Source organism: Enoplosus armatus, chromosome 5 (genome assembly GCF_043641665.1).
Source record: "Enoplosus armatus isolate fEnoArm2 chromosome 5, fEnoArm2.hap1, whole genome shotgun sequence".
Taxonomy (NCBI): domain Eukaryota; kingdom Metazoa; phylum Chordata; class Actinopteri; order Centrarchiformes; family Enoplosidae; genus Enoplosus; species Enoplosus armatus.
In genome coordinates this window covers 26838108-26853210 of record NC_092184.1, presented here as the reverse complement: position 1 = coordinate 26853210, position 15103 = coordinate 26838108, and the positions used below count along the sequence as shown (strand labels likewise).

At 40.3% G+C, this 15103-nt stretch overlaps 1 protein-coding gene and 2 pseudogenes across 1 annotated transcript; 1 reads left to right on the top strand and 2 right to left on the bottom strand.

Moving 5' to 3' along the window:
• Positions 1-2534: 2534 nt before the first annotated feature.
• On the top strand, positions 2535-3133 carry LOC139284859 (olfactory receptor 4C3D-like; annotated as a pseudogene).
• Positions 3134-8049: 4916 nt separating this feature from the next.
• LOC139285504 (olfactory receptor 10J4-like) lies at positions 8050-8976 on the bottom strand. Its single transcript, XM_070906071.1, has one exon. It carries the CDS (start codon positions 8974-8976, stop codon positions 8050-8052), a length of 927 nt encoding a protein of 308 aa, XP_070762172.1.
• A 2372-nt stretch (positions 8977-11348) lies between these two features.
• LOC139284858 (olfactory receptor 4B13-like) lies at positions 11349-12867 on the bottom strand (annotated as a pseudogene).
• Positions 12868-15103: the final 2236 nt, after the last annotated feature.

The following is a 15103-nucleotide window of genomic DNA, read 5'->3' as shown; positions in this document are numbered from 1 at the left end:
CAGCCTGCTGCCCCAGCATGCAACAGCATAGAGGATAGCACTGGCCACCACAGACTCATAGAACATCCTCAGCATAGTCCGGCAGATGTTGAAGGACCTCAGCCGCCTCAGAAAGTAGAGACGGCTCTGGCCCTTCCTGTAGAGGGCATTAGTGTTCTTTACCCAGTCCAGTTTATTGTCTATGTGAACTCCCAGATACTTGTAATCCTCTACAATGTCCACACTGGCCCCCTGGATGGAAACAGGGGTCATCGGCGCCTTGGTCCTCCTCAGATCCACAGTCAGTTCCTTTGTCTTTGTCACGTTGAGCTGCAGATGGTTCTGCTCGCACCATGTGACAAAGTTCTCCACAGCAGCCCTGTACTCCTCTTCATCACCCTTACTGATACATCCAACTATTGCTGAGTCGTCAGAAAACTTCTGAAGATGGCAGGTCTCAGTGCAGTAGCTGAAGTCCGTGGTGTAGACGGTGAAGAGGAAGGGAGAGAGGACAGTCCCCTGCGGGGCCCCGGTGTTGCTGACCACTCTGTCTGACACACAGTGTTGTAAGCGCACATACTGTGGTCTGCCAGTCAGGTAGTTGACAATCCAGGACACGAGGGGGGCATCCACCTGCATCTCCGTCAGCTTCTCACCCAGTAGAGCCGGACGGATGGTGTTGAACGCACTGGAGAAGTCAAAGAACATGACTCTCACAGTGCTCGCCGGCTTGTCCAGGTGGGCATAGACGCGGTTGAGCAGGTAGATGATGGCATCCTCCACTCCAAGTCGGGGCTGATAGGCGAACTGAAGGGTCTCTGGGAACAGCTAGAAACTATTTGGAACTCAATAACAAAAGAGACTGTCGAAAAGTACATAAAAACAAAGGGCCAAAGGAGGTCATACAAAATATTAAGATTTTTGGTTAATATATGTGAATAAGGACTAGTTAGTTGTTCCAGGGTTAGGGTTAGGGTGTTTGTTGTTTGCCTAATAAATAACAATACAATTTTTAGTTTGAAACAAGAGTTTGACAGATTTCTAAAATTTGTGTTTTCTCGTTTTAATGACAGGTGGTCTAACAAATTTGTTAAGCACTGTATAGATACACTGAATCAAATGTAAAACTGCTGGCTCAGGATAAGTGTAAATACAGTAAGATTGTTATTTGCGTCGGCGGTAATGACTCCCGATTACGCCAATCGGAGTTCACAAAAATTAACGTGGAGTCGGTTTGTACGTTTGCAAAAACTATGTTGGATAGTTTTCTCTGGGCCCCTACCCAATCTCACCAGTGATGATATGTTCAGATATTTATCTGATAGTATTGTAGCTACATTTAAGGAAGTGATTCCATTGGCATTTAATTCAGTGCCATGTCTCAATACAGCTGAGTACTCCTATGCTAACCTTAGTCCCTCCCAAACTGACGGTCTTGTTGACAGTGCTGCAGGCTCAATGCGACTGACACTCTATTGCCCCTCTAAAAAAGAAGATAATAAAACAAAGACACACACTGCTCTGTATCTCTCCTCTGAGATACACACACTGCTCTCTATCTCTCCTCTGACCACTGAGATACACACGCTGCTCTCTATCTCTCCACTGAGATACACACACTGCTCTGTCTCTCCACTGAGATACACACGCTGCTCTCTATCTCTCCTCTGACCACTGAGATACACACGCTGCTCTCTATCTCTCCACTGAGATACACACGCTGCTCTGTCTCTTCACTGAGATACACACACTGCTCTGTATCTCTCCTCTGAGATACACACGCTGCTCTCTATCTCTCCTCTGACCACTGAGATACACACGCTGCTCTCTATCTCTCCACTGAGATACACACACTGCTCTGTCTCTCCACTGAGATACACACGCTGCTCTCTATCTCTCCTCTGACCACTGAGATACACACGCTGCTCTCTATCTCTCCACTGAGATACACACGCTGCTCTGTCTCTTCACTGAGATACACACACTGCTCTGTATCTCTCCTCTGAGATACACACGCTGCTCTCTATCTCTCCTCTGACCACTGAGATACACACGCTGCTCTGTATCTCTCCTCTGAGATACACACGCTGCTCTCTATCTCTCCTCTGAGATACACACGCTGCTCTCTATCTCTCCTCTGAGATACACACGCTGCTCTCTATCTCTCCTCTGACCACTGAGATACACACGCTGCTCTGTATCTCTCCTCTGAGATACACACGCTGCTCTCTATCTCTCCTCTGACCACTGAGATACACACGCTGCTCTGTATCTCTCCTCTGAGATACACACGCTGCTCTCACTATGTATTGATATTTTTATTTTTATTCTTATTTTACCTTTTATATTCTACATATTTGTTGTCAAAACAATAGCACCTTCAGACCACGGCAAATTCCTTGCAATGTATGTTACTTGGCAATAAACAGTTTCTGATTCTGATTCTGATTCTAACAATACAGCTTTACAGCTTTCAGGGTTAACTGGTAATCCCCTCCACCATGACAAATGTGTTGAATTTCAGAGGGACTGCCACAGATTCAATTTGATACTCTTATGGAAGTGTAGAATTTGCCAATTTAGCCGTCATGTCTTATGACAGATACCTTGCCATCTGTTGGCTATAACACACGTATGACAACTAACAAGGTTGCCATGCTTATTGCTCTCAGTTGGTTATCCCCTTTTCTAGAAATTGTTGTTTTGATATCCTTAATTGTCCCTTTACAGCTGTGTGGGAGCATCATCAACAAAGTGTACTGTGACAACTACTCCATCGTCAAACTGGCATGCTCCGACACTTCAGTCAATAACATTTATGGACTCATTGCCACTTCTATCACAATCTTATGTCCTGTATCTCTGATCCTGTACACTTACATGAAGATTCTCAAAGTGTGTTTTTCTGGTTCTAAACAGACCAGACAGAAAGCAGTCAGTACCTGCACGCCTCACCTCGCTTCAGTTTTGAACTTTTCTTTTAGTTGTTTCTTTGAAATACTACAGAGCAGATTTAATATGAGCAGTGTGCCCAACATATTGCGAAAATTTTTATCATTATACTTTGTCAACCCCTTTTCACCCTGTAATGTATGGACTGAATATGTCCAAAATCTGTATCATATGTAAAAGTCTGGTCTTTTCTGAAACGTAGGACATAACAGATTATGCACATTTGTGCATACCTCATTCGTCAAGCTGAAAAAATCTTTGTGGTCAATTTTAAATGATTCACAATAAGAATTTTCATCTCAAAATATGCAAGTTTGTAATTGTAAGTCTGAGCAGTTAACCAAAATACTTTTGGTAATTTATGTTATTTGTAAATAATGAATGCTTTCAAGGCGCAGATAGTAATCTCACCATATACTCTACATCAGTGGTATATTTCCATCTACGATTAAAGAGCTTAACTAAGGCTACTCTTGAAAAATACACATTTTGTAGTTTGTGTGTGTAAACAGATTCTAAATGAAAATATTAAGATATACAGTGCATCCGGAAAGTATTCACAGCGCTTCACTTTTTCCACATTTTGTTATGTTGCAGCCTTATACCAAAATGGATTAAATTCATTTTTTTCCTCAAAATTCTACACACAACACCCCATAATGACAACGTGAAAAAAGTTGAGATTTTTGCAAATTTATTAAAAATAAAAAACCTGAGAAATCACATGTACATAAGTATTCACAGCCTTTGCTCAATACTTTGTTGATGCACCTTTGGCAGCAATTACAGCCTCAAGTCTTTTTGAATATGATGCCACAAGCTTGGCACACCTATCTTTGGGCAGTTTCACCCATTCCTCTTTGCAGCACCTCTCAAGCTCCATCAGGTTGGATGGGAAGCGTCGGTGCACAGCCATTTTCAGATCTCTCCAGAGATGTTCAATCGGATTCAAGTCTGGGCTCTGGCTGGGCCACTCAAGGACATTCACAGTTGTCCTGAAGCCACTCCTTTGATATCTTGGCTGTGTGCTTAGGGTCGTTGTCCTGCTGAAAGATAAACCGTCGCCCCAGTCTGAGGTCAAGAGCGCTCTGGAGCAGGTTTTCATCCAGGATGTCTCTGTACTTCTGCATTCATCTTTCCCTCTATCCTGACTAGTCTCCCAGTTCCTGCCGCTGAAAAACATCCCCACAGCATGATGCTGCCACCACCATGCTTCACTGTAGGGATGGTATTGGCCTGGTGATGAGCGGTGCCTGGTTTCCTCCAAACGTGACGCCTGGCATTCACACCAAAGAGTTCAATCTTTGTCTCATCAGACCAGAGAATTTTGTTTCTCATGGTCTGAGAGTCCTTCAGGTGCCTTTTGGCAAACTCCAGGCGGGCTGCTATGTGCCTTTTACTAAGGAGTGGCTTCCGTCTGGCCACTCTACCATACAGGCCTGATTGGTGGATTGCTGCAGAGATGGTTGTCCTTCTGGAAGGTTCTCCTCTCTCCACAGAGGAACTCTGGAGCTCTGACAGAGTGACCATCGGGTTCTTGGTCACCTCCCTGACTAAGGCCCTTCTCCCCCGATTACTCAGTTTAGATGGCCGGCCAGCTCTAGGAAGAGTCCTGGTGGTTCCGAACTTCTTCCACTTACGTATGATGGAGGCCACTGTGCTCATTGGGACCTTCAAAGCAGCAGAAATTTTTCTGTAACCTTCCCCAGATTTGTGCCTCGAGACAATCCTGTCTCAGAGGTCTACAGACAATTCCTTTGACTTCATGCTTGGTTTGTGCTCTGACATGCACTGTCAACTGTGGGACCTTATATAGACAGGTGTGTGCCTTTCCAAATCATGTCCAATCAACTGAATTTACCACAGGTGGACTCCAATTAAGCTGCAGAAACATCTCAAGGATGATCAGTGGAAACAGGATGCACCTGAGCTTAATTTTGAGCTTCATGGCAAAGGCTGTGAATACTTATGTACATGTGATTTCTTAGTTTTTTATTTTTAATAAATTTGCAAAAATTTCAAAAAAACTTTTTTCACATTGTCATTATGGGGTGTTGTGCGTAGAATTTTGAGGAAAAAAATTAATCCATTTTGGTATAAGGGTGTAACATAACAAAATGTGGAAAAAGTGAAGCGCCGTGAATACTTTCCGGATGCACTGTACATGTATGTTGATGGGGAAAAACAATGGCTTTGGATAAATAGTTTTCCAAATGAATGTTAAATTCTTGTTTTTGTTTGTAGAGAAAGGAGGCAACCCAGGCAACCCCTTGTATTGTGTCTTCTGATTAACAGTGTACACACGGGGTTTTCAATGTTTTGGCAGTGAAAGTAAGTCCCAATGGTGATTTGCATTTTGGTGGAGGTTGGAGCGAGCCTTCGGATTAGACTAAAGTGTGTTTCCACAACCACATTAGATAGTAGAGCCCAACTGTTTGTTGCTGATGCTGATATTGATATATATTTTTATGTATCATATATTTTCTTCTGATAATTCTGTGGGGGTGTACAATGTATCTCAGTAGTGACAATATATTTTGTAAAAGTTATAATATATAAGTACAATTTAAGCTGCTGATATTAATATTTGTTAATGGCAATAGTAATATTAATAATATAATAGGTGTACTTATTGCACTAGAATAACTTTTTCACTTGTATTTTTTTTATTGCACTTGAATAAGTGTAATTATTGCTCTAGATACAATATGCCAGCACACTCAATGGAGGAGCGGTAGAAGGCCACCAGCAGCTTTTCTCCCAGCCTGTTTTTCCTGAGCATTCTCAGGAAGTGTCACTTTGACTAGTGGGTCGCTCGCCCGGAGACCTGCTCTTGGCTCTGCCTTTCGTGCCTGACCATTTGCCTTTGTGGGCGGCCCAGAAGACAGCTGCCCGCCCACAACTCGGCTGCATCCCGAACGGTGCATTAAGGTGATGTCACTGGTCAATATTAAAGTTTGATCCACTTTGTGTTTCCTGTGTTTATACAAGTTGATACAGTTTACCAAGATAATCATTCACTGCGTCATCAGGTATAAAATGGTCCTAATTTCTATTAGTTATAGAGAGAGTGCACTGCTGCTACATCATTACTAATGGTAGTAGTAGTACACCCCGGTGAAGTTTTGAGGTGAACAACATCAAATGAAGTGTAAAGTACATTAGTCCCCCAGCCATGAGAAAGACTGTTAATCTTAATTTGGAATGTTACTTTGAAGGAGGGGGGGGGGCTAATCCTATCTCTGGATTAGCTCCAAGAGACAGTCCTTATGACAATTGGGACAAGGCCTCCATTAGCCACTACAGATCCAAGCTATACGATAAACAGCTATGCAACAACATCACGCAAATAATTATCCACAGTTTACCGATTCATGTATTTGTTAACTGATACAGGCACTTTTCAAGGCACCTTTTCATTTTTTGTTGGGATAAATAAAGACTTGTATTTTATATATGAATTGGTTTACATTTATTTGACTCAAAAGGTTTTCATAGATCGAACCAACAGAACAGAAAAGTGATTTATTCTGATTGGTAAACCATGCTTTCTATGTGAATATATAAGAACCTGAAATCATTAAATGTTCAGTGAATGCATTTGAAACTGTCATCACTGCATTGTTTCATTTGCAAAACACAGTGGACAGCAATACACCCAAACAATGAAAACTAGACCATTTATTTCATAATGACAATGACATACGGTAGAGGAGGTCAAAACAACACTTCATTCAGTTCAGTTCAATTCAGTGTTATTTATATATATTTATATATAACAAAAGTCATCTGATGACACTTCACAAATAGAGCAGGTCTAGACCGACTCTTTATAATGTTATTACAGAGACCAACAGGTCCCACCAGGAGAAGCACTATGGAGACAGAGGAAAGGGAGAACTTCTTATATATATACTTATATATAAGTATCTCTGAAGAACAACTTTGTAGTCGCTGGAGTCTTGACCTCTTCATGATTTTCTCTTCTTCATACACATTAGAAGTGAAAAATCCCTGTTATAAGAAACATCATGTCTCTGATATGAGCACAATAATATATGCATTAATACATAATATACATACAGAGATGAGAACAGTTGTTTATAGTACCATGGCAACACTAATTGGCTTATTTGATATGGTGTACTTTATTTACTTAATACTGTCATTGTGTGTCTTCATAATGTAATTGTCCTACTGGTCCAGCTGTCTACTGTAGAGACGTCATCTATTACGTGTCAGGAACTGGAAGAGTCTGCACTCAAAGTTGTGTTTCAGGACAGAACTTTCGTCATAGTGTACTTCTACTACTACTACTACTACTACTACTATGACTACTAAAGCAGGGACTGCACACTGGGGCAACTTTAAAACGTATTACTGTACTCTACTGTAACTGCATTTTATTTCATTGTGTCATTCATGTCTTTTATTGCATTTTATTCTATCTTCATTGATTTTATTGTTTTTTCTTATTGCTTGTTTTTAATGTCACTCTAATGTAAAGCACTTTGAGTTGCCTCTGTGTTTGAAATGTGCTATGTAAATAAAGCTGCCTTGCCTTGACGCTGATGCAAAATATTCTTAATTATTACAGGACTTTGTTTCTTAGTTTGAGATAAAATAAGATAATCCTTTATTAATCCCTGCAGAAACTCAACGGTGAGCGAGATCTGCTGCAACAGGCTGCCACTAGGCCTTTTTGATATAACCAACAAAAGGCCTCTAAACATACGTTTATTTAATATATTTTAGTAGATTGTAATTGAAGTTACCCTTTGCTGCATGTCCTTTGCTCTCTCCCACCTTTCCTGTGTCTCTCAGCGGTCTCTATCTAAAGGCAAAATGGCCAAAATAGTAATAATCTTAATGTCCATATTTGTTGCATCTGTCTCTTTGTACTTTTATTTTCATCTCTCATAAAATATCTTTTATACAAACTTAACAAGTTACATATTTGTGACTCAAAGATTCAAACCAACTTTTGTTTAGATATTTATTTTTAAAACATTTAATTCTTACATTTATTACCTACATTATACACATGCTGTAGTCAAAGCATACTTTCATGTTATTGAAGCTGAGGAAATAAACTACATGATCTTCAATATTAGTACCTTAAATTTGACCAAAGAAAAGACTTTTACATATGATGTGGATTTTTGTCAAATTTAATCCATACATTAAAGGATTGTAGAGCGGTTGGCAAATGAGAAAGTATAAAGATAAAAAAATGCGCAACATAAGTGGTGCACTGCTCATATTCAACCTGCTCTGCACTATTTCTAAGAAACACCCACAAGAAAAGTTGAGCAGGGAAGCGAGGTGAGGCGTGCAGGTACTGACTGCTTTCTGTCTGGTCTGTTTGGAACCAGAAAAACACACTTTAAGAATCTTTATATAAGTGTAAAGAATTAGTATTGTAAGACCAAATAATACAGTGAAAGTGTAAGTGAGTCCATACACATTATTGACTGTAGTGTCATAGCATGCCAATTTCACAAGAGAGTAGTTGTCACAGTACAATCTGTTAATAATGTTACTGCACAGCTGTAAAGAGACATTCAATGATATCATGACAACGATTGCAAGAAGAGGGAATAACCACGTTACAGCAATAAGCATGGCAACCTTGTTAGTCGTCATACGTATGTTGTATTGTAGAGGACAACAGATAGCAAGATATCTGTCATAAGACATGACAGCTAAATTATAAAACTGTACATTTACATATGTATACAAGCAGAAAATCTGCAGGTAACAAAAGGGAGCAGAGACAGTGTGAACGTCGGAGAGGATCTGAACCAGAAGGAATGGGAACAACCCTGTACTACCATACAGCTCATTTACAAACAGGCTGCACAGAAACAGGTACATAGGTTCATGTAAGCTTCTGTTCATGCAGATAACCACAATGAGCAAAAGATTGGAACTAACTATTAACACATAAAAACACATAATAATCATGAAAAATAAGTATTTAAAAAGCCCAATATCAAAGTAGTCTCCAAAAGTGAAATATGACACCTGAGTAGAGTTCATCATGATCATCCGTTTGGATCCCAACACATCAATTCAAGGTTGCACAGGATGAACGATTTGCAGTGTTACATTTGTACAAATTAAAGTAGTTTCAATGTCAAATTTAAACTCGACTTAGTACAAGTCATCAACACACAGTAAAGAAATGATTTCTTACAAACACATGTGACTGATTCTCTAAACTTACCATTCCCTTATTTAAAGTCTATATAATGTTAGACATTACAGAACACAGGTGATCACATTGTGTGAATCCTCACATCCATCTGCTGACCTTCTGTAGTCATGCTTAGAGACGCTAATCTGCTTCTGCTCCTTTTAAACTTTTCAAGTCAGGTGATCACATCAGCAGTCTGTCGTCACAAAAGGACACACATAACTGAAAAACAACAAAAAACAAATATAAGGAAACATAAATTGTTTCTGTCTTTCTTTCCCATTACACACATATGTGTATATATATATATATATGACATAAACTACTATCAGAAACAACTGTTTTATTAACAGAGTTATCTATTCAGTCATTTTTCATTTGTTAAAGTAATAACTTTATGTCCTATAGAACATTTAATACAAACATCTGCAATGCAATGTGATTCACAAAACATGACAAATACAAAATGCAGATGCAAACATAGGAACATTTAAAATACAGTCCACAGCTTATCCGGGGCTGGGTTGCGGTGGACCAAAAGGACCCTGCTTGCCGACCAGATACTGTGTGGAGCGGACAAACCTGGACAACAGAAAGCAGTGCCCATCGTGCCACCCCCCGCACTGCACTGGAACACTCTGACCACACCATGGTTCACCTGCATACAGGCACAAATTAAAGCTCTGTAAACTTGCTATGGAGGATCTTGTGCCTGCTTGGACTGTACTGTACTCAACAGTCTGGATGAGTACACATAGGCTGTGACGTCCTACTTCAGCTTCTGTGAGGACTGCTGTGTACCATCATGCACCAGGGTGAGTTACAACAACGACAAACCTGCGCTGTGGTTCACAGCAAAACAGCTAAGGTTGCAAAAGGAAGAAGCGTTTAGGAGTGGGGACAGGGCCAGGTTTAGAGAGTCAAAGTACAGGTTTAGCAAGGCGGTGAGAGAAGCTAAACGACTGTACTCTGAGAAACACCAGCAAACAACTCTGCTTCTGTCTGGAGGGGGATCAGACAGATCACCAACGATAAACCCCATTAACAACACTGAGTCGATCCATCCTGAGAGGGACGTCGACACACTGTTGAAGAGGCAGAACCCCTGCTAGGCAGGGGGACCAGACTCTCCCTGCACCCTGAAGCACTGTGCCAATCAGCTGTCTGCAGACTGCAGCGTATCATTAGCTCTGCTGAGAGGATGGCTGCAATCTGCCGCCTCTCCAGGACCTGTACGCCTCCAAAACTTTGATGTCTGCATGAAAGATTATGGCTGACCCCTCCCACCCTGAACACAAACTTTTTCAGACACTCCCCTCCGGCAGGAGGCTGTGGTCCAGGACCGAAACCTCATGCAATAAGAACAGTTTCTTCTTGTCTACAGCTGGACTCATCAACAAGGCCTGGGACCCCCACTGACACGAACTCTTATCCCCTCCCATAGTACCCATAGATGTACATTAATGTACATCTCACATCTGTCTCAATGCGTTAAATTACGCACATCTTTTGCACAAATTCCTTATTAGTGAAATTTTGCACATTCCTTGGTCAATATTGTGCGCATACTGTACAGCTCTATATTGTACATATTAATATAATATTTCAGATAGTTTCTTTTTATATTTTTTGACTTTTAAAGTACTTGTTTCTTTCGGCATGGTGGCGCAGTGGTTAGCACTATCGCACGGGAGGTAAAGCTGGTTAGAACAGGTTGGGGGTTCGATCCCCGGCTGCCCCCGTCATGTCGAAGTGTCCTTGAGCAAGACACTGAACCCTAAGTAGCTCCCGATGGAGGCCAGCACCTTGCGTGGCAGCTCGGTCGCCATCGGTGTGTGAATGTGTGAGTGAATGGGTGAATGAGACTTAGCTGTAAAGCGCTTTGGGAACTGTGAAGGTTGAAAAGTGCTATATAAGTGAAATCATTTACCATTTACCATTTTTTTGTTTTCTCTTACTATTTTTATTGTTATGCTCCAAAATACCAAAGCAAACTCCTTGTATGTAAAAACCTACTTGGCAATAAACTTGGTTCCTTCCCTGGAAGAGAGGTTATGTTCCATGTCCCTAGAACTAGTTTACAATGGCAGGGGTCAGCATGGCTAGGTCCCTGCCACATCGGATAACACACCCGACCCTAATGCCTATCGCTGCAGGTGGTGGGCCCAAAGGTTGGTGGCTCCATGTAGTTCTTTCGAGCTGTGCTATGCCCCGTAGGTCAAGGTCCAGCTAAAGGATGCTTGCCGGCAAGCTCCCCACCCAGGTCTGGATGGTGATGGGCGCCCCGGTCTCCCTGTTCACCCAGAGTCTGGTTCTGCTCGAGGTTTCTGCCTATTAAAGGAAATTTTTTATTGCCACTGTCACCAGGTGCTTTATAAAAAGTAACGTCTAGATCTGCTCTATATGTAAAGTGTCATGAGATTTGGCGCTATATGAATAAAGTTGAATTGAACTGAACCACCAGATGGTGGTGATTGTTTAGGATGATGACAAACTGCATAGTTTGTATATTTCACACTTGGTGTCTACTTCGATTGGTTTATATAGTTTAAATGTCAGATTTTGGACCAACTGCACAAGTAATGGACAAATTGTATTCAGTAAACATAAAAACAAATTCTCCAAACTTAACACTCTATTATTAACTTCCCTTTATTCACATATCTATTCTTAAAAGTTCTGTTGCAAACATTTAAAACACACTTTATACGAACATCCTAACTCACTACTTTTGTCGAGGCAATCATTTTCTTTAGCCCTTTGATGTTATTGGATTTGAGGATATATATATAACTTTTAACAGTAATAGTTTAGCTTTTACCCAGAACAAAGCTTTTACACATGATGCGAATTTTGGTCAAATTCAGTCCATACAGTACAGGGTTGAAGAGCGGCTGGCATGTAAGCCAGTATAATGACAAAAAAATGCGCAACATAATGGGCACACTGCTCATATTAAACCTGCTTTGTAACACTTCAAAGAAACAACCAATAGAAAAGTTGAGCAGGGAAGCGAGGTGAGGCGTGCAGGTACTGACTGCTTTCTGTCTGGTCTGTTTGGAACCAGAAAAACACACTTTAAGTATCCTCATATAAGTGTAAAAGATTAGAGTTATAAGACCAAGTATTGTGGTGAACATATAAAAGATTCCAAAGATGTTGTTGACTGTAGTGTCGGAGCAGGCCAGTTTAACAACAGAGTAGTTGTCACAGTACACTTTGTTGATGATGCTCCCACACAGCTGTAAAGGGACACTCAATGATATTGTCACAACAACTGCAAGTACAGGGGTTAACCATATGACAGCAATAAGCAAGGCAATTTTGTTAGACGTCATACATGTGTTATATTGTAGAGGATAACAGATGGCAAGGTATCTGTCATAAGACATGACGGCTAAGTTTAAAAATTCTAAATTTCCATAAGAGTACAAACAGAAAATCTGCAGGAAACAAAAGGAAGCAGAGACAGTGTGAACGTCGGAGAGGATCTGAACCAGAAGGAATGGGAACAACCCTGTACTACCACACAGCTCATTTACAAACAGGCTGCACAGAAACAGGTACATAGGTTCATGTAAGCTTCTGTTCATGCAGATAACCACAATGAGCAAAAGATTGGAACTAACTATTAACACATATAACAACATGACAATCACGAAGAATAAGTACTTAAAGATTCCGGCTTCAAAGTAGGCAGAAAATGTGAAATATGAAACCTGTGAGGAGTTTAACATGATCTTCACAAAACAAAATGTAGAATTTGTACAGACTAACTAGATGCAGTATCTTGTAATGTACCTTTTTTGGTGAAGATTTATAAAAGTTGAAATTATTTAAATGTGAAAGTTATGCTTGCTTTGAACAAACTGTCGCATTAACACAAAAGCAGTATTCAGTCTATTTATAGGACATACTTGATTTTTATAAAAACAAATGTGACAAATTACAATCTTACCAGCTGATTACTGAAAGTCAACATAATGCTTAGTTTGGAATTGCAGACATTTAATGACATAGTGTGAATTCCAACATGCATCTGCTGTCCTGCTGTGGTCACACTGTCAGTCCCTCCTAACTAAAATGAAAGACTGATTCTGCCTCTTGTAAAGTTTTACAGTTAGTGGACGCCCACTGCAGCAGATTGGCCTCATTATTATCAGGACTCAAAAGAAAAAAGAGAAAAACGTTTTAGACCAAGTACTGATTACAATTTTCCAAAACATGTATATGCAGATGAGGTTGACAGGTGAAAGGAAAAACCTCAATAAAGTTGGACCACGTATTGAATGCAGGTGCTTCCATACAAGACATGTGGGCTCACTGAAAGTAGGAAAGTGATGTGTATCATATGCTGTGGCCTCCACAGTCACCACCTCTTAACCCAACTGAACACGTATAGGAGATTTTAGAGCGCCTTGCTAATGTTTTGGTGTTACACTTTAAAGTAACAGTCAGATGTATAAACGGTGCCTATACTCCAAAATCATTCCTGTGCAGAGATTCATTCATTTTGTACCTTGGAAGCTGCAGATGAAAAAATAATCACACCACAAGGTCCCATTAGTAGTTGTAGCTTATATACCCACTACTTATATACCCACAGTTTATATAGCCACTGCTTATATACTCACAGTTTATATAGCCACTGCTTATATACTCACAGTTTATATACCCACAGTTTATATACCCACAGCTCATATACCCACAGTTTATATACCCACATCTTGTATACCCACAGTTTATATTCCCCCAGTTTATATACCCACTGCTCATATACCCACAGTTTATATACCCACAGCTTATATACCCACAGCTTAAAGACCCACATCTGATATACCCACAGTTTATATACCCACATCTTATATACCCACTGCTTATATACTCACAGTTTATATACCAACAGCTTATATACCCACAGCTCATATACCCACAGTTCATATACCCACAGTTTATATACCCACTGCTTCTATACCCAAAGTTTATATAGCCACTGCTTATATACCCACATCTTGTATACCCACAGTTTATATTCCCCCAGTTTATATTCCCACTGCTTATATACCCACAGTTTATATACCCACAGCTTATATACCCACAGTTTATATAGCCACTGCTTATATACTCACAGTTTATACAGCCACTGCTTATATACTCACAGTTTATATACCCACAGCTTATATACTCACAGTTTATATACCAACAACTTATATACCCACAGCTCATATACCCACAGTTTATATACCCACAGCTCATATACCCACAGTTTATATACCCACATCTTGTATACCCACAGTTTATATTCCCCCAGTTTATATACCCACAGTTTATATACCCACAGCTTATATACCCACATTTGATATACCCACAGTTTATATACCCACATCTTATATACCCACTGCTTATATACTCACAGTTTATATACCAACAGCTTATATACCCACAGTTTATATACCCACTGCTTCTATACTCACAGCTTATATACCCACAGCTCATATACCCACAGTTTATATACCCACAGTTTATATACCAACAGTTTATATACCTACAGTTTATAAACCCATATCTTATATACCCCACAGTTTATATACCCACAGTTTATATACCCACTGCTTATATACTCACAGTTTATATACCAACAGTTTATATACCCACAGCTCATATACCCAGTTTATATACCCACAGCTTATATACCCACATCTAATATACCCACAGTTTATATACCCACAGTTGCTCTTGTGTCTCTGGAGCCCTCTAAGGTTCATGGTGAGAATTTTATTTTGCATTATGCGTCTAGGGAGTCCTGAGTTACTGGCAACCAGTGCCCATCAAGTGATGGGATGCAGACGCCCACTACCTGGTCATTCCCAGCCTTAGAAAGAGACTTTGTTTCTGTGTCTGAGCGCATGTGACTATGCATGAGGGAAGCAAACCAGACTGTGTCAACATGTCACCATGGTCAGGGAGGATTGG

Coding starts and splice junctions, on each gene's coding strand:
- LOC139285504 (XM_070906071.1), bottom strand. CDS start 8,976: ATGATGAACTCTACTCAGGTGTCATATTTCACTTTTGGAGACTACTTT.